This window comes from Oratosquilla oratoria, chromosome 3 (assembly GCF_046742065.1).
Source record: "Oratosquilla oratoria isolate Oo_2021 chromosome 3, ASM4674206v1, whole genome shotgun sequence".
In the NCBI taxonomy this organism is placed as follows: domain Eukaryota; kingdom Metazoa; phylum Arthropoda; class Malacostraca; order Stomatopoda; family Squillidae; genus Oratosquilla; species Oratosquilla oratoria.
In genome coordinates, this window is record NC_134779.1 from 38,163,854 (window position 1) to 38,183,467 (window position 19,614).

The 19,614-nt window shown below is 43.5% G+C and overlaps 1 protein-coding gene across 3 annotated transcripts in view; it reads right to left on the reverse strand.

Annotated features, from left to right (window-relative positions):
• Window positions 1-571: 571 nt before the first annotated feature.
• LOC143021824 (uncharacterized) overlaps window positions 572-19,614 on the reverse strand; it is a 112,599-nt gene continuing 93,556 nt past the window's right edge. For all 3 annotated transcript variants that reach the window (XM_076179590.1, XM_076179605.1, XM_076179600.1), the window contains 4 exons: window positions 10,234-10,399; window positions 9,333-9,438; window positions 3,770-3,894; window positions 572-3,207 (listed from right to left, as the gene is read on the reverse strand). In XM_076179590.1, the coding sequence (XP_076035705.1) occupies window positions 2,793-3,207; window positions 3,770-3,894; window positions 9,333-9,438; window positions 10,234-10,382 (795 nt within the window). In that variant the 5' untranslated portion in view covers window positions 10,383-10,399 and the 3' untranslated portion in view covers window positions 572-2,792. The remainder of the gene's footprint in view (window positions 3,208-3,769; window positions 3,895-9,332; window positions 9,439-10,233; window positions 10,400-19,614) is intronic.

A 19,614-nucleotide genomic window follows, 5' to 3' on the forward strand; every position in this document is an offset into this window, starting at 1 on the left:
TTGTACATATCCTAGGAATGAATTAGGTCACGTTTTTGATGGATTTGGGCCGGTCACATGTTTGATGGACATGTGCGGGGAGCGTCCCGGAGGAACGCGAATCACGCACATCTAACATTCGTATTCTAGGTTTAACTTCTCTTAGTAACCTAAGTGGCTTATGCTCAAATGAAGTAGCAAAAGGTAGTATCACGCTGGCGAGAAATGCCTAGTGTCCACCTCATGGGAGACAAAAAACTGAACAAGTTTTCTATTTTTCAGTCTGTCATAAACAAAGCAGCTATTATAGTTCTTGACTATCTTTATACTGATGTCAATTCTTAAGGCAATTATGTATGATAAAATGTGTAAAAAGAACAAATACTGTTGGTGAAAAGAATGTAAACATTTACTAGTGTTTTTGTATTTCCTTCGACGAAGTCCTTAGGCAGTTTGTGATTTGTTAATTTCTTCGTCAGACATTCGCCGGGACTTTGAATGAGAGTTCATACCCGTTGCAACTTGTATCAGAGATTCGTCTCACGATTACGAGTCACAGGACGTCGCATCAGAGGAAAATGAAACAAAAGGAGGAATGCCCATTGGCATATATTGTTAAGTAGCCTTAGAAAAATAGTTTTATCACAAAGGAACCACGTTCCTCAGCTAGTCGGTCGGTTGGCTTCAAGCACAAGCCATCTGTCGTACAAAAAAAGGAAAGTATCAAAACAGGACACACTGTCTGCACACTTCCACAAGGTGTCGGCCAAGCGACTTCTCTTGGTAAAAGTCACACTTCAAAACATTGGGTTTTCACAACCTTTGCATACATTTCTTTTTTCTTATTTGGTTCTACAAGTCGGCAGGTGTTCGCCAGAGATACGAGGGCGAGAGAAAACGAGAAATGGTTTAGCAGTAATGCTGCAAGTTAAGAATTAAAAGATAATATCACGACCCAAACATGCTGGAATGTAGGAAGTAGGACAATTTGTGTGCGGGAGAGGGAGGAGAGGGCAATTGAAGAATTACATGAAGACCCAGTGCTGGAAGTAGAGAACCCGATTCCCTTCCTCCCAGGTGTCTGGGTTGAACAAGCTAAACTTCGTTAGTCAAAACCTGGTGGAGATGATTTTCAGGAGTGCTACTGTATAGCAAGCTTTGAAATCCACATCGTATTAGGCGTTTATTGGCAATTTCTCCCATATAAACTAGTGTTGGCGTGTTTTGAGGTTGTCATTGCATTGGGTTATATGTTTTTTTTTTTTTTGTTCTCTAGATGAGTCTCCATCAGGTTAGAAAGAACAGACTATGGGGTAAAAGGTTGTGGGATTCTTGGTGACGGGGCAAGTGGGAAGGTGCTCATCATGCCCAGGATCAGAAAGTGGACAACCCTTACTGGGCAATAGCTGAGAGGGAGGAAGATGAGGATGAGCAGGAGAAGGAAGGGATGAACACCAAGTACAGTTGATATGGACAGCTACGACTGCAGCTAGCTAGCTAGCTAGCAAACTCCAACTAGCAGTTAAGATTAGTCAGGGAGATACAAAACCTAAGCTAAGGAATTATGTACACTAAGTAGCAAGATGAATAAATATTGTTTTATTATTATTATTATCATGTGTGAGGTAAGATGAACGCTGAACTGAGTCGGTCTTGCAGGGAGTTTTAGTTCTTTTACTTGAGCGTTCTTAGTTGTTTGGTAAAGAGGAGTTTACGGGGGCTAAAGGGGGGTCGGGAATGTGGGGTATGTGTGTGGTGGCCCACAAACAAACGCTCATAGTACCTACAAATAATGATGGCTATTTGTGAAAGACTGCGCCGTGGGAAAAGAGGGAGTGAGAGAGGGGGGGGCACAGAACTTTCCACACTACAAAAGCAAAAACAAATCCCCATAATGTATGGGTTGTGTTCACAATGCATAGGAGGCGCGTGGGTCGTTTGCATAGCGGTAGCAGCAGCACCACGATGGGCCTCTGACGGGGGAAAGGAGGGGGCTGGGATGGGGGGATTCATAAGGGGGACCTTTGGCATCAAATGACTCGTTCGTTAATAATCACCCCTGTTTTATGACACTCTGTCACTTGTCATCATGCATAGCCTTGCATATCATTATGGTTATTGTAATACGAAGTCCTAATGCACAGCATCAACATCACTGTCGCCCTGGTCAAGCATCGGCAGCATTACTACAGGAGAAGTTTCGTAAAGGGCCTCGACACTTGTTCACCGTTTAGGCCGGGGCCTGAGCTAATAGGCCCACGGCGGCGCCGGCAGCAGCGCGTCATGGCCTCTGGGAACACATGAAACTCTTCGTCGTCTCGATCTCCATTGACTTCGCGGGACGAAGGTTAACATGGGGCTTGAGCTTCAAGTCGTGGAAACCTTGGGCTCCTCCTCCTGCGCGTGGGGCGCTCCCAACCTTCCCCACGTCCCCCTACCACCCGGGTGTTCTCGTCGACTTCTTTTCCTTCTGCAGCTTCCTGAGGAGTCTTAATATTCTTTTCTTTGTTTTTCATTTTGCTTGGACGGATGACCAGTGTCACAAGACTCCCACAAACCATCATAATGATTTTTTCATCTTCTTCTTCCCAAAGGAACCAATGGTCTTGTGCGTTCGTTGCAATGCGGAAAAGACTTGAGAACCGACGCTCCCCAGCCGGGGACCACGACGAACTCTCAGTCGGACCTAGTTAGGTCAGGTCAGGTCAGGTCAGACGAGGGCAGCGGGGCGGATGTTGTTTTCTTTAAGGAGGGAGGGGGGAGGGAAAGGATGACCATCTTTGTCGTCCTCGAACTCGAGAGGCGAGGAGGACTTACTTCCCAACTGACGAAGACGACGACAATTTATTCATTGTCAGGGCGGCCCTTGCGCCCACCTCTTCGTCCTCGTAGTCCTCGTATAGCTTAGATCCTTGGGTCATGGCAGCACTCTCGTCCTCGATGTCTGCGAAGTGAGGCAGTGAAGGGTCTTCGTCGGACGGCAGCGTCAGGCTGAAGACGACGGCCGTGTGGCCTTGGTCAGGACGGGGGGAGATCGACTCGAAGTGGCGGGGGGTCGGGGTCGGGGGCGCTCCGCCCACGGCCACAGAGGCGAGCGACGAGTCTGAAGCGATGGCGTTGAGGCCGTGCACGAGGGGCAGTTCGATGGTCGTGTCGTCGGGGGCCAGGGGAGCTGCCGCCGCTGCCCCACAGACACAGTCGACATAGTCTAGACGCAGGTCCTCGTACCTGGAGAAAGAGGGGAGACGTTAGTAAGACTACTCCAGATAAGAAGGAGGCAAAGTAGGCTCGAGGAAGGTTGTGGTCTCCCCTTAAGATTAAACTATCTTCAAAGTAATACTACAAATATTACATGTAATTGCGTGATGTCATTTAAAGAAAAGTTCATTTGTATTGAATTATCTTTTAACAGGGTAACATAAGCCAAGGTAGTGTGGCAACGCTCGAACGTAGTGTTCTAGGTCAAGTATTCTTAGTTTGAGGGAAGAACACTGAGGACGTGATCAATGTTTGACGGATCTGGTATCGCAGACACTACTGATGAAAGTGTGAGGATGTTCCTCTCCCACGTCAACTCGCTGTACGGGTAACGGTTGAGAGAGAGAGAGAGAGAGAGAGAGAAAGAGGTTAGGGTTGTATATAGTGTTCCGCCATCAATAAATTGCTTTTCCGTCTTTAAGGGACACTATCGCAACAAAGACGTTGAATTATCGAAGTGTGAGAGAGGAGAGGTTTAAGGAGAGTAACAGGAGAACGAGGGTTAATATAAATGTGGACAATCCCCACTCACCTTGGTGGTTTCTCTGCGATAAGTGAGAAATAGTCTGGGGGTAATCCATCTAGTTTGAGTATCTGGTCATAACTGGGAGGTTTGTCATCTGGGTCGGAAATGTTCCCTCGCTGCTGCTCACGTATCTGTTGAAAATAAGAAATAAAAAGGTGAATGAAGATGTACGGATAGGCGGGGTAAAATGTTCGGATACGGGTACAAGTGTTCGGATAGGCGGGGTACAAGTGTTCGGATAATTTCTAAGATGATTCTCCTACAGAGTCTTTGGAAAGGATATATTTTTTCCGTATTTCATTCCTCCATTAGTTGCGACAAAATTATTAAGCCTTAGTGTTGTGTACCATTCCCTGAAAAGAGAGAGAGATCCACGGCAGTTCATAGCCAATATCATTATTGAACGCACGGCACAAGATACGAGTATAAGACAGACGTTATAGTTCTTGCTTTTCATTTCAGCGTCTGCCACGTTCATCAGTTATGTATCACTTTTGGTCTAAAAATAACTCAATTCAGAGTAGTAGAGAGAAAGTATCTTAATCGAACGACAGCTGGTCGGAACAGACACTTTGCCTTTAGCCAGAATAAACGACTAAGCTTAGCCGTCTTAAGGGAAAATATCGTGGATCTTGCTTGGTCAAGTGTAAGAAATTCTTTTAAGGCCCCTAAGTTTATGAAATAAATAAAACAATAGGAATAATATTCGAGAACATAAAGGAAATCGTTCAAGAAAACCCACTTTCTTCCACTCTCCTTTCATTGGGAATCGATGAACGAAACACGTCAGTCATTGAGCTTATACGTAATGCACCGTGACACATGTATATTCAAACCGACAACAGTTTGCTAACCCTACTCTACGCCATGCACAAGGAACTACGCCCTATTCTATGCCATGCACAAGAAACAGTATATTTTGACCTCAAATGTGGGAAAACCTGGTTCTTAAGACCCAGGATGTGCATCGTCACCACAACTCTGAACGTTGTTTGGATTCATACGGTCCCAACTACCCAAGCCAACGGTCTCAGCTGATGCACCGTCTAATCCTTGCAAACGACCTTGCCATACCTTGAGCTCCTCTTTAAAGACATGATGCATATATTATTATGACGGTTATGCTTCCTGTCAGTGATATATAAACTTATGTCATCAACAAACAACCGGATAGAGACCTTGGCTGTTTTTTTCTTCAAAAGAATACATAATGAAGGATGCGTCACTACAAGGAATGCGTACTGGCTGTAAAGGCTCTACCACTCCCTAAAGGGGAGTGCTTACATGGTGAAGGAGTGGCAAGTAGGGTTAGGAGGGGGAGGGAGAGGGTACCCATAGAACCAAAATTGTCAACACCAGTTGGATTTGTTGACGTCCTTTGATCATCTTCCTGGTTACCATTCCTGGGATTTAATCACATTTGTTTTACCCATTATTTGCATTATATATACCAACGGGACATGTTATGCAAGCTACTGTAGAATGAGCAGGTGTTCGAAATGGATAGCTACTTTGAACACGGGAAAGGAGTATGACGTCATGTCGCGTAAGAAAAAAGCGCGGGAATGAGTGAGATAAGCACGCGATCAAACTGCCTTCCTCACTCCCCCACCTACTGCGTAGATGCCAATGCACAAACGGGCCGTGCATGCAGGCTCAAAACAAGAAAATAAATATGATCTCAAGGTACGGTGACGGCAAGTCATTAAAATAATTTAAATGCAAGAGGCTATTGACCTTGTGTTCTTCCTTGTTTGACGTGTTTGCAAGTACACCACATTCTTTATGTATATAAGAATCTGAATAGTCGCTAGGCATTCCCAGATGTAAACATGGTGTACCGCACATCGAAGCTGACTTACTACTTGTGCTGACGGAAGCGTACATATAATTTTTCAGCAATGTATACGTGGATACACCGAAAGGCACGTTTGCTAAAAAAAAAATAATAATAAACAAGGACAACAAACGCAGTTCCTTTCGAAGCGAGGAGGCAATGGTACGACATAATCGCATTTGCCAGGTGTTCCTGACCCACTGAGGTGAGTGGGTTGGTGTTGGGAGTGGGGAGAAGTCTGGTGTGGACGGGATGTGTGTATATGGACGGGAGAGGAGTACTGCACGCCAAACTAGTGAGAATAATGCCTCTTCTCTATTACCTTGGCGCCTTACAAATTTGGCAGTAGATGCTAGCATCTCTCACACAACCGAGGGTAGCTATCCATTTTATTTATGTTTAATTACTTATATTCTATTTTTATACTGAGTGGGATCTATAACGAGGGAAAAGGTGGGGAACCAATATAAACAAAATTTCTTTGGGATAGGTAAATGAAAGGGGAATAATACCATCTAGTACGGTACATGCAGATACGTTTTCAGTTTCTTCATTACAGACGGAGGTGCCAGGGAGATAAATGAAATCAGTCGTGTACTCTTCAAGAATAAATAAAAAGTGCCAACCGGTATGAAAGGGGTTGCCTCGCAACCAAACACACATTGCCGCTGCCCTCCACTCTCCTTTACCGCCTGTACAGTTCCGCCTATTTTAGCGATATTCCCCCCACCCCAATCCCAGACAGAAGCGCTGGAAATCGGGGAAGAAACGCAATATTATACTGTTTCATAACGTTAAGGTTAAGAGGCAAATTCGTGATTGAGTCCTCAGTGAGTGATGTACTGTTTTGTTTTGTGATGTGACGTGTACTATTACCAGGCCTGTTCACAAGAGAACGGGTAACAGGACTCAACGCAATAACAGATCGTTGCCATATGCATGGGAAAATTTACCTCCCTTACGGAAAACGCGCCAAACTCGCTGACATATATTGAATTACGGAATCAGTGTTTGTCGTGTTATGAATATATTTCAATTATAGAAACTTCATTTGCCAATTCCTCGCTTTGAGGATTTAGCAAAATTCAGAATAATTATTTATATATCCTCTGAAATCTTTGAGTGCGTACAAAAATAAAACGTTATACGAAAGGCTCGTCGTTCCATTCTTAATAGTTATACAACAACTGGGTAATATAATTACATTTATTATTTTCGAAAGAGAATGGAAACATTTTAGAGTATCGCCATGTTGAAGTTTGTGCACGAGTATCAAATTATAATATACTTTCTCCGACCATTATGATTACACCTAGTTTTGAATTCGTTTGAATTTTAAACTTAGGCGTAGAACAACGTTCCTTGATATATTATCATCTCATCAATATTGTGAAAAGTGAGGTTTCTATGAGTTTGTATAACGGTTATTTAGAGAGGGAGAGACAGACAGAGTGATTAAATATTCGCTGTGAGAATGTGACGGTAGTAATGTCGATATAATTAGCGATGGTAATGATAGCGTATGTCCCGTAGTGGAGGAGGAGGTGGTGACTCGACTCGGCCCGCACTCTGAGTCCGTGGGATTGGAAAGAGAAACGGAGGCAGCAAATGACAGCTGGCGGTAATGTAAAAATTACTCACAATAGAAATAACGTGACCGTCTAAAAGCACGATGACAGTCCTGGCCAGGCTCTTCTTCGAGGAGTAGCAAGCACAGAATGAAGAAGAAACGAGAAAGAAGAAAAGTAGACGTTTCTTGAAGACAAAACTTTTTAACAGTCCATTAAATAAACCTTCTGTTGTGCCAGTTGCCACGAGATTTCATGCAATCGTTTCGTTTTTACCTCAATCACGATTGTAAAAGGTGTCAATATCTTGAAGCGTGAAAAAAGCTAACTGAGGGTTTTCCACAACACAAGAAGACCTTGAGCGCCCACCCCCTCTCGCGTGAGCTCCAAGCGATGTTTCCATCGTGGTCAAAATCAAGTTCCAGCTTATCTCTTCCGTGTAAACATGTATTCCTTGATATGAACGGTAAAACCCACATCACACAAGGTTTCTATTGTGATGCTATTGAAGAATCTTTGGACTAAAACCGCAGAGTAAGCCTTGAATTTTATAACACGAAACTGTTGTTATAGCGTAATCCAAGTAATCTGACTCCCCAATTTAAATATTCCACAGGGCTTGGGAGAGGTTTTGCGAGGAGGAAAATGCCTCTTGGCACGGAAGGGGCAAATTTAATTGAATAACAAGGACACCACTAGTGATGGGATAGAAAACGTGATGACGAAGGCCTGGGGAGTGACGTCATGTCGCAAAACAACGCGAAATTTTAAACGTTGTTAGCTCCACAGACACTATTCTCTTCTAATTATATTTTATGTTGTACAACATTGCCTGGAAATATCCAAATGTTGTTGACTTTTGAAGATAAATGATAAACACTTTTAAATAAGAATGTTTATTCGATGAAGTGTAATTTCGTAAATAGCTAAGTTAGAAGCTGATTCATCCCTATGGAATTTCCAAAAATGCCTAAAGTTAATTAATTTACCCTTACTTTTCCAGTGTGACCAGTAATACCAGCTCTAGTATTGATCAACATTTCTTGCTATACGAGAAGGAAACAGTAAATGAAACTTAAGAAAGGGACGCAATACGAATGAAACACGAAGATCACTCAGCTAGTCTGCAAACCTCCTCCTCCTCCCACACCTTACAACGGCCTTGGTGGTGCCCAACGTCGCCGATTCAACTTAAAATGGATTTCCTCATACGTTGCAATTTACAACCCACTTCGTTACACTTAACAACCCATTACTATGGGCAAATGCCCCTCTGGACGTTGTTCTAGCTGCATTGGGCAGATCAAAGTACCTGTAGAGCCGCGCTATCTAATGGCGGATGCTTGCAAGGCGAACAGGATTGAAATATTCTTATCCTCTCCCAGGCAGCGAAGGTACGGCAACAAGAGGATCTTTGTGTGTCCTGCAGACGGCTTGAGGTGTCTGGGATTTGCGCACTTGCGGCCTGCTCGCACGCACACGCTCGCGTATGCCTAGTTTGTTCACAGAACGAAACACTAAACTCGCCGCAATAATGGGAACGCGTTTATTAGGTTAGCGTTGGGCTGGAAACGCCTCGGCACATAGGGTGTTTTTTATTTACTTATTTTTTAATTTATTTTTCTATTGTTGACAAATCCAGGAGACTTCATTTTACAGAAGTGTGACTTTCGGCCAAGAGTTCTCAATCGATCGTGACCCCATCCTAACCTCAACAAAAACCATAATGCCGAAAATTTGGACTGGTTGAAACCAGGGGTTCTCAACTTGCTTTCTCATGTATTCTCATGTATCCCATTGCTGTTCTTTATCATCTTGGAGAAGACCACTTCAACAATAAATTCAATCCCTAGACACATACTAACTTTAGGGGGGGGGGTTGTGGACCATGTTGTGAACTACTGTAGCGGGGGGAACGACGACATGGACCACACGTTGTGGGCCACTCGTTTAAACAAAGGGAAAGAATTGCAAGAATGAGTTGTAAAGAAGAAAAAAATGGTCTCCAGTTAGTTGTAAACGCATTTTTCTAATTACATTTGGTATGCAAAATTAATATGTTAATGTTTTAGCCTCTACATACAAGCGGTGAGGTAAAACAGCAAAGAGGTGTGTGTGTGTGTGTGTGTGTGTGTGTGTGTGCATAAAGGAGTGACTGGCTTACCTGCATGAGGTGTTGCGAAGAAACGAGAAGCAAAACCGGGGGTGTGGGCTGATCTGGTCTGGGAGGTTCTGCTTTCTTCTCCCGCACCGTGACCCAAGCCAACCAGCTACACGGAGGAGAAAGAACGACGAAAATTAAACAAATATTCAAACATCAATTTGTATTGATCGGTGAAAGCTCTTGCACAGTCACGGCGGCTACTGTCACGGCTCACGAATGAGGTTGACAACATTCAAGATGGTGTATTTGAATACAAACACCTTTGTGGTCTGCCACCAGAGAATTCATTCTTGAAACCCAATCGCTTCCTGATTCAACCTGAATGCAGACGCCTTACAATCTATTCTACTGGCAGACGAAATGTTTCCTTCAAAAGATGGTGAACAGACAGGAATGCGTCATGAGCAAATGACAGACACCACTCCACACTAAATCATTTACATCACGTAAAGCTCACGTCACAAGACATGATCCAGATCATGACTCGGAGATATCAGAGACGACTTGGGACATAAGACAGTTTTTTGAAGGCTAGATTTCGTGAGATCAAGTCTATTTCGAAGGAGACATTGATGCCTTTGGGATTGAAGGCGTCTTTCAAAAACCTGTGGGTTCAATAGCGGTGGCATGGTGCTAGATTATGTCTAAGACTGCACGAATACATTGAACTTCGTGACCCCTTCAGGGGCATCACTCATCGTCTGTCAGTGAGCGACATGACGTCATGTCGTCAGCAACTTTTTCAGCATAGGAAACACTTTACACGCTTATATTTTAGATCCTTCAAAATTGTGTGCTGTCACAAGTGGGCTTGTAATTTCCAATGGTTCTACTCACGCAAATTAATGAGGATAGATCATTGTATCAGAGGGAAAGAGAAAATGAGATGTGGCCCACGTACCCTAGCGAGGACACGACGAAGACGAGGCCGATGTAGATGCACTGCTCGAGGCCGGAGATCATCATGGTGAGCCCGATGATGGTCACCGCCCCGGCTATCACCTTGTTGGTCCGTCGTTCCCATACTGCTGACGTCACTGTCTGGTGCATGCTGCTTGCTTGCACGTCTGGAAAAATGAGAAAGAAGAGCTTGAGTTGCCAGAAACCACATTAGTTTTATTTAGTCGCATGGGATCTCATGAAACAATTATCGATAATCATATTGTCAATATTTCTATTATTGACAATATCTATGGCAATATCTCTATTATTGACATTTGATGTTACCGATGACCGACATCAATAAAACATGCCGTGTCCACATTTATCAAATATTTTCATCATCGATCTAACATGGTCAGTTTTACTGAAAAAGTTTGAGATATTATCAATAAGTATTTATTTGTTTAGAGTTACACAGAATTTCGTCAATATCATGGCACATTGTCTAGTCTAAGTTAAGATATACCCAATATTTCCTCGTTATATTTGTTATGTGGTAGACTAAACTCCCTTGCTGTGCCTCGCTGCATTAACCTTGCCCCGAGATGTGTGACGGGAGTAAGGGTTAACCCAAATTCCACGTGTTGCTGGAACAGGGGATGTGGGTTAAATTGATCTTAACGTGTGTGTGTGTTTAACCTAGCTTAATCGCTAAGTGATGACAATCCATATTTATAGCAAGGGTCGTCGTCAGTTTGGATAATCTTAAATGGATCTATCGCTGTTTATAGATTAAAATTAGTTGTGATTATTTCACACCGCCCCATCATGGAACTGTTTGTTTCGTTATATCCTAACATACTACGAAAAGAAATGGAATATATATATATATATATATATATATATATATATATATATATATATATATATATATATATATAATGCAAGAACAACAGGTACTTATGCACAAGAAAAAATAAAATAATTGCTGCAATATGATTGGTCGGGTGATTAGGAGTAGCAGGAGGGAGGGAGGGGGGATGGGAGGAGTGGCCATGAAGAAGTCAACCCGGCATACGTTTGTCCGACCTGAAGAAAACGGGTTTTTCCACGTGTCACTTCACAATAAGACAACATAACATTGCTCTCACACACGGGTTGCTGGTGTATTGGTTAGTGTCGAGGGCTGTCATATAGTGGTACAGAGTGCGTGCCCTGCTCATGGCGTGTAAGTTTACACCAACTATACAAGCCGTTACTGACCCCCTTGCGCAAAGGATTTGGCGAGAGGAGTGTTTGAGTACAATCACACAATTATCTACTGATCGGACTTCATGAGCTCTAAGCTCATCCGACAAATCAATAACTGTCGATCACGATTTCATATGCACATTCTTGATTAAACTTACGTCTCTGATAACCACAATATCTTGACTTTCAATCTACGTTAAGCGATTTTATCTCTTCATAATTCTGATTACCTTTCCTGGCACTCAACCAATCTTGTATATATATTTTATAATTACTATTTCCTAGTATCTGTTTTCCCAATTGGGAGGTTGATTAATGTTATTTTGGGAATTCTAAACATATAAATGTGTGCGTGTGTGTGCGTATTTGTCTGTGTGTATCTTGTCATGTGCGTTCGAGATCATGCGCAAGCTCAGGTTGTATGAAAATACACGTGTGAAGAAAATAAAACCTCATATTTTATGAAGTCACTCAGATTTTTATTTTCATAACTACTTCCGTGACAAGCAAAGCCAAGATTTCGAGTATTGTCTTATCTAAAACACTATTTTCATTTGTTACCATAGGTGGCGAACTTTATATATTTTCCCTCCTCATGCAAACAACGGGGCATGATGTCTTTTTTCTTAAAAGTGAAAAATATCACAAACTCGTAATAATACTACAGAATAAAACAAAATAAATTTCTATACATATATTTTTGAAGAGGCATATGAGCCTTTCCTACCCAGACTGGTGAAGCAGGCTGAACCGACTGCGGCCACTGTCGCATCGATGCGGAGACGACTTCGAGAGCCCCCCCCCCCCACACACACACATAGACCTTGCCATTATAACGCATTTTCAGCGCACGGTCATTTTGCATTCCTTCACGTTTTTCTACATGGGAGTGTTCACTTTTTTCTATGAAGTGTTCATTCTATTACTATCATAACGCGTTTGCGAACACGTGATTCCCATTGTCGGCTGTGAGCGTGAAGACGTCTTCGTGTCGATTCCCGCCCAATTCTTTTTTAAGTCATGGTCCGTAGGCCCTCGATGGCGGACGCGAGAAGATATTCTTCTCACTGTACTCCTCTTAACCCATTAAACTCCGATAACAAGATTCTTGTTATTTGGTCAAATGGGTTAAATGGGGATCTAGGTACAAGTTCAGTTTAATATCATTTTATGGCAGAATGAATGGTGTCACTCTACGACTACTAATACAATGAATGCTATTGGATACGCCTGCCCAAGATATTATGTAAAATATGCTTTGGAGATCATGCTTGTTTTTCGTGCCTTTAACCGATAACCATAGAAATGTGACGAAAATTGAGTAGATTTTTTTTTCTAAATAATTATTCTCTGGACGTTTCAAGTTACCTGCGTTGGGTGAAATGCGTCCATCCATACCCAAATGAAAATAATAAAAGGGAAAACTGTTACAGGCAAGGCAGCCGCTCCGTCACTGTCAGACTGTCCCAAATTGAATAACTCTATGTTATCGAGGCACATGAGCGAGTTGCCCTTTGTGATCCAATCGGGAGATTCTGCACGGTCGTCAAGTTCCCCTGGGAGCAGGTTCCTAAGTATCTGCAGTACTAGCAGCAGCTGGTGTAGTCTCCGACGTGACTCTTGTTTCCGTTTTCTTTTCACAGGATTGTAACACCGTTCGCCGTTTTATTTATTTTCATCAGACGTTATCCGTGTTTCACTCTTTTGGTTACATTCCAGTCTACAATTTGGGCGCTGTGATGGATCAAATGCTTGCCCATTTTCCACAGGTTCGTCGGTTCGAATCCTGTCCGGGGTGTGTGTATATATATATATGAGAGAGAGAGAGAGAGAGAGAGAGAGAGAGAGAGAGAGAGAGAGCGTAAGTGGGGAGTGAAGGAAAATCCGAACTGGCAACACAGTTAATTGCCAAGCCCTTCACATTGACTTAACCCAGCATTATCTTGAGGCGATGAAATAAAATCTAAGAGTGTTGGAAATGCTTGTTCTCTGTAGTCATTTTGTAATTGTAGTCCCAGTAAATAACCTGATGTTAGTGTGGTGGGTTACCTAAGCCTGATGGCAGGGGTGCTATGGTCGGAAAAGGTTAAGAAAGGTTGGCTTAACTTCTTTGCTGTGAGTGTTTTATCACTGAGGTGGAAAAAAAAAATCGATCCCAACATCACTTCATACTTTTGTTTTCCTGTTCGAATTCCCAGCAAATTCCGAATTTCGAGCAATGTCCGGATTTTCAGCGACCTCGGACGAATTTCCCGCGAATTCCGAAATTCCTGCATTACCTCCCCATGCAGACGGCGGGTCCTCCAGCTAACTCTCCATCTCCTCTCGCACGAATAGGTTACCAATTAATTCAACAAGTACAAATCCTCTCCACCGACTCATCAGTCCTACCGTGTCTCCTGTGAAATCCCTCCTCCCCCCTCCTCCACTGCAGTCCCCCTCCTCACGCTCGCCACCTCGTCCACCGCATTCTTTGTCCCTGAGGTGGAACAGCCGCCGAAGGAGCTAAGTGGTGGAAGAAACAGGGTTCTGCAGTCTGGTAGCAGGGGACGAGGAGCTAAATGCACAAGGGAGGGAGCTATTGTGTATTCATCGTTTTCAAAAGAGAGTACAAGGGTAGCGAGGGTACAGGCACGTGCAGAAGTTAAAGGAAGACAAAGAAGACGACAAATTCAAAGAAAAAAAGAAGAAGAAGAAAAAGAAAAAAACGAATATAGGATCATGAGGGCAGGGTTGGGGTGACCTTGACGACGGGGTGGGGGGTCAAGCGGGAGAAGAAAGGGAAGCAGGTGCACATTTACGAAGCTTATAATGTCTTCTCAGTCCTGTAAAGGTATTTGTTCGTTTGTTAACTCCAGTTCTGACTCGACGTGACGTCCCTCTTGGTCACGACGAGAAGCCAGCTCGCTTGTTCAAGTCCCAAGCGAGTTTGAGTGGCTCAGTGTGACTGAATTCTGTTTCGGGACGTGAATTGAATGCTGACTGGTGATTGGCTACGCGCGATGACGTCATCGTCGTCGTCGTTTCGCACGACTATCAAATGCTTGAGTTACTGTCTGTTTTACATATCGGGAAAATGATATTTTCTTATTATTATCATATATTTATATTAATCTAATTCTTATTTTTAAAATATACTTTCTTCTCCATTTTTCATTGATCAAATTTCATATACATTTTAAGCGATACCATGATGGCATCTTCACGTTTTTCATCATTAATTTTATTTATGATTGAGTAGAGCGTTGTCTTCAGTACGACTTGAGATTGTGTGGAATTCAGAGTTTGCACGAAATGTAAGTGAGCATTAAAACCTTTCAATTCTCCCTAATTTCATTGTTGTATATATAAGCAGACATTTAACTCCTTTTCGAGAACATTTTTTTCATTCACGAAACTCGCTTTTTATTTACCCTTTTTTGGTCGCACAGATATCCGTCTCGCCGAAGACCTGATAACAAGTCTTGCCAAAAATTGAGCCTTGTTTTGTCCAGGCATGAAATTGGGGGGGACCCAACAGTGATCCCTGTGGGACGGACATTGGGCAAAATATTTCCGCTACTGCCTCTCCTCTCTCTCTCTCTCCAAAGACCATCAACACCCCCGCTTGGCATTTCCAAAAGGGGACTAGCGTTCTTCAAGACTGGACCCAAGATTTCTATCAAGTTTAATAAATTTCACACAACTTTTTCCATATAAGGGAAAATTGACACACAACTACCTCCCAGCTACTGGGCCAAAATTTTCTATAATATTTAATAATTTCTACACAACTTTTTCCACATGAGGAGATCAGACATCTACTAAATGACGGACACAAATCTACGCTTGGAGAACACAGACCAAATTTAATCAGGAGATAAGCGAATTCAGTGATCGTTGTCGGTTACCACGAAGTTCCGATAAAAGAAATTTGATATTTGAAAATTCTTTCATTATTCTAATTATCTTTAGCACCACGACCTATCAATAGCGTTTGGCATTCAAGCCTTAACACATTATTTGTAAACCTTGCACACACAAAATCGTAACTACATGTGCGTATGTGTGTTATTCATCATGGTCTTGAATCACGTGCTGGTCCCCAGATGGAAACTCAAAGTTCATAACTTGCCCGATCAATGAGTAATGCTGTGATCTTACACACACGCACTAACTCTTAGATAAAGGGAGCAAATATGACTTGGTACATGACGCTTTCCATCAGGGACCGAGCTCAGGACCGCGTAGATAGCAGGCCAAGTCGGTACCTCAACACCATCGCGTGCATGTGTGCCTGCACGCAAGCAAGCAGGAAGATAGAGTCACAATCCCAATTAGAAACTGGAAGATCTTCAGGAGTTAGGCGGCACATTCTCACAGTATACATACATACATGCATGGGAGACAAGCCTGTTCCCGCGGTTCGGCTATTCAGTCCATTTTCAGACCGATTCTCTCTCTCTCTCTCTCTCTCCCACCTTTGTGACCTCCAGGGTCCTTTGAACCCACCATTGCTTGTTCACCTTGTGTGTTAGGGCTCTGCCCAAGCAAGCAAGCAAGCAAGCAGATCTTCCTCGATGCAGGTCTTACGACCGATACACAAACACACACACACCTGATGGTGCAGTTGATAGAGTTCCCAGCTGCCACCACGGCGGTCCGGGTTCGAATCCCGCTCAGGGCTGAAGTAATTTCAGTATCGATACGCTGCGAGTCGTTACTCCAACTCTCCTGGGTGGGGAGTTGGGGGGGGGCGTGTGCGCGCGCGTAAGGTCACAGGATTACCCATAGATCGGACATGTATGAGCTCCGAGCTCTCTTCCGGGAGGGAAATAGCTGTCGATCACGAGTCCAACACGTGATCCAAGACAATGGTGAAACACATACGTAAGTCTGAAGCAATGGAGATAGTTATGCTGGTCATTAAGACACAAGATAGGCGTGAAGAAAAGGGAATTAGGAAAAGAAATATAAGATATTACTGGACAGATACACGTGTAAGAAGACAAAGAATAAAGTAAGAAGATGAAGGTCTGAGAATTTCACACACAAGCAGTCAGCTCTCACCGAATTACGAGTAGTAGCACAGTGAGTATCGCAAGTGACACTTGTAAGATGAAACATTCATCATTCACACTTGTTCCGGTCATGACCTCGTACTGGTCATATTACATTTAAATAATTCACTAAACTGTACATCTCTGGCTATGGTGGGATATTGCCTTGACTGAATAAAATCAGTTGACGACAGTAAAGACGCAAGGAAAAATGTTAAGAAGAAAAAGGAAGAAATGATGGATGAGCGACCCCTTTCACCCAAGGCCTCAGATTTCAAGAAACGAAATATTCGCCAAGACTGCCCGGAAAATATTTCAGCAAAGTCAAGTTTTTTTTGGAGAAATTTGAGTCCGGGACCGCTGGCCAGGATCACTAGTGACCTTTTCGTTGATTTCTTCTTCTTCTTCTTTTCCTTTGAGGAAAGGAAATCCGCGGTCTTCCCATTTCAAATAAGTTTCTTTTGCAATATTGGGACCGAGACCTTAAATGGCGGTCTACTTTCGTCTTGGCAAATGACAATCAATTCTGTTCAACTGAATCACTGAACACTTGAGTGAAGATACTAACTATACATGCAACCCCTCTTCATTATCACGCCTTCGTCTTTGAACAAGCAATGATGAAGTTCATCCGTGCTCTGAACACACTCATGGTATCATTAATTATTTGACTTCGTTGTCAGAGCCACTAGGAACACTATCTGACCCGTTCACTACAGGCCAAGTCCCACATGTTAATAAAATCGCCTGACGGCACACAGGATACGAGGAAAAGAACCACCCGGTACGTAAGGGTTCAAGCGAAGTAAACTAAAGCTCATTTGGTGCCTATAAAACCTTATGGAGTTGTGTTACTTGCTGTGGACTCACCACGGGAACAATTCTTTTTTTATATAACTTTTCGCCCATTTCTTAAATATATCGTCCTCAAATACAACTAACGGTTTTCGATCGCTAATTTATTTCGAATGGTATCCCAGGTGGCTGCCGTCAGGCGATTTAATTCATCTCCGTCTCTCCCCAGCGACAACGAACAGAATCTTGTTTTCGTATTTGACTGAATATGCAAAACCTAACCCCAGCACTGACTCTTTATGGTAAAGGTGACACGACAATAAACACCAATTGAGGAAAAAAAAAGTAAATGGAGAGTGGTTGGTGACTGCAAGGGCAGCAAGTCCTCAGGGAGCCGATTTGATCCGGTGTTTAAAGTGCTCTGCCCACATCTTCAGGCAACTGGACTTGTGGTCCGATTGGTGGGAATTGTCCGCGAATTGTCCCGCAATGTCTTTTATTAATCCCTGTGGCGCCCTTCCTCTGTAGCGACGGGGTGAAAGCAGGCAGAGTTGGGTGATATCGACGTTGTTTGCCAGTGTGCGCGCGCGTTCCCCAAGACCCACAATCTGCCACTGTTAGGTAAACTCCCGGTCATCGACCGCTTTCCTGGGGGCATGGGTCCCGATCTGACGACGTGACAGGCGAAAAAAGGGGGGTGGGGGCGCTGACGTAAACTGCATTTGAACTGGGAAACCCAGCGGTCACCATGACCACTCTTGCCAAAATAATCCAACATAATGCTTAAAATACCATTCCCGTACGGGCTCACTGCTATATGCTTCAACCCGTTAGATAATGAAGCGAGTTTCCTCCAAACGAATAAAAGCTTATGGTTGGTTGAATATGATCTCGTGCGACAACCCCCTTCTTCCACTCTTTCTATTTCAACCCGTCAATTTCATCAACCTGACCGTCATCACGCAACACTCCACTTGCCTATCGCCACCTCCCTTCGTAGTTTAGTGTCGTTATGCGGCGCTTTGAAGCTTCTGTCTCGATACCACAAGATGGGTTATCTAGCGGGGAAGGAAGAACCAAGGTATAAATGGGAAATATTTAATGGCACGTACACATACCTTAAGCTCAAAGCAGAAAGGGCCCTGATAGAGAACAGAACCACTGACTTGCGCGTAAGGAGCAAAAGGTTGGATGGTGGGAGTCAGGAAAGGGAGAGGGGGAAGGGGGGGGAGGGCAGGCCACGAAGGCGAACGCACTGGGCCGCCTTAAGCAGGTCAAGAGGGAAGGCTCTTCTAGATGTGTTATCACACTGGGCTATTTTTCCTTCAATCTCCAACAAATCGGCGGTACCGCCCACCTCCAGCACTTTTTCCGCCGTCAAATCACTCTCTGGCAAACTATTTTGTTTTCTCAACAATTTACACAGAATGTCATTTGATATGCTGGAGGAAAATTATTTTCCTCCAGCATATCAGATTCCTTCCCGAAAGGTGCGAGCTGCAAAACTGCTCCAACAGTCGAAGGAAGAAATTGCCTAGTGTGATACCACTATATGGGGTCAGTGGAACATTCCTCGAGGCTCACCCGGACGCGCGCACGCAATTCTCCCTGCGACTCAAGAAGCACCGAGTGTACAGTGCATTGCACTATGCAGCTCTCCGCGTTGGGTTGACGATGTCCTTTGACAAGGACACGGTTGCGCGCGCGCACGCACACACACACACACACATTAGATCCATACAACTGGAGAGCAAGATACAAGTTCCTACGAGTGTAGAGCGTTTTCTATGTATTACAATTACGTTAGTAACCACACACAAGGGTCCTGAAATATATTAAAATGATAGACCAAATTAAAACGATGAGTGAATTCTACAATAGTTGGAGGAAACAGACGAATTCCACAAGCGTAGCACCTCCATTGTCTGTAGTTATATAAGGGCAAATACACACACCCATACATCATATTTTGAGTGGAAAACGGCACGTGGAAAGACTATGCGATAGTGGAGCAAAAAGTCCACATTATCTATAAAGAAAGAGAATTAATCTAGAAATCTTTCTCAACCCGTGGAACGAGCTAAATTGCCATCAATCGAGGACGAGAGGTGGGGGAGGGGAAGGAGTGTGTGGAGGGGGGATGTTTTGTGGTCTATGAGATCTGGTAACATCTAGAATTACTTCCATTCTTAGCCAAAGAAGACGACCAATAACGACACCGCCAGTTTACGTTATTGACAATTACGTCTCCTCCCGTCAATCAAGAGTCCTTTAGATGTCTTCATTGGATATCTGATATAAACTTGATATTATCA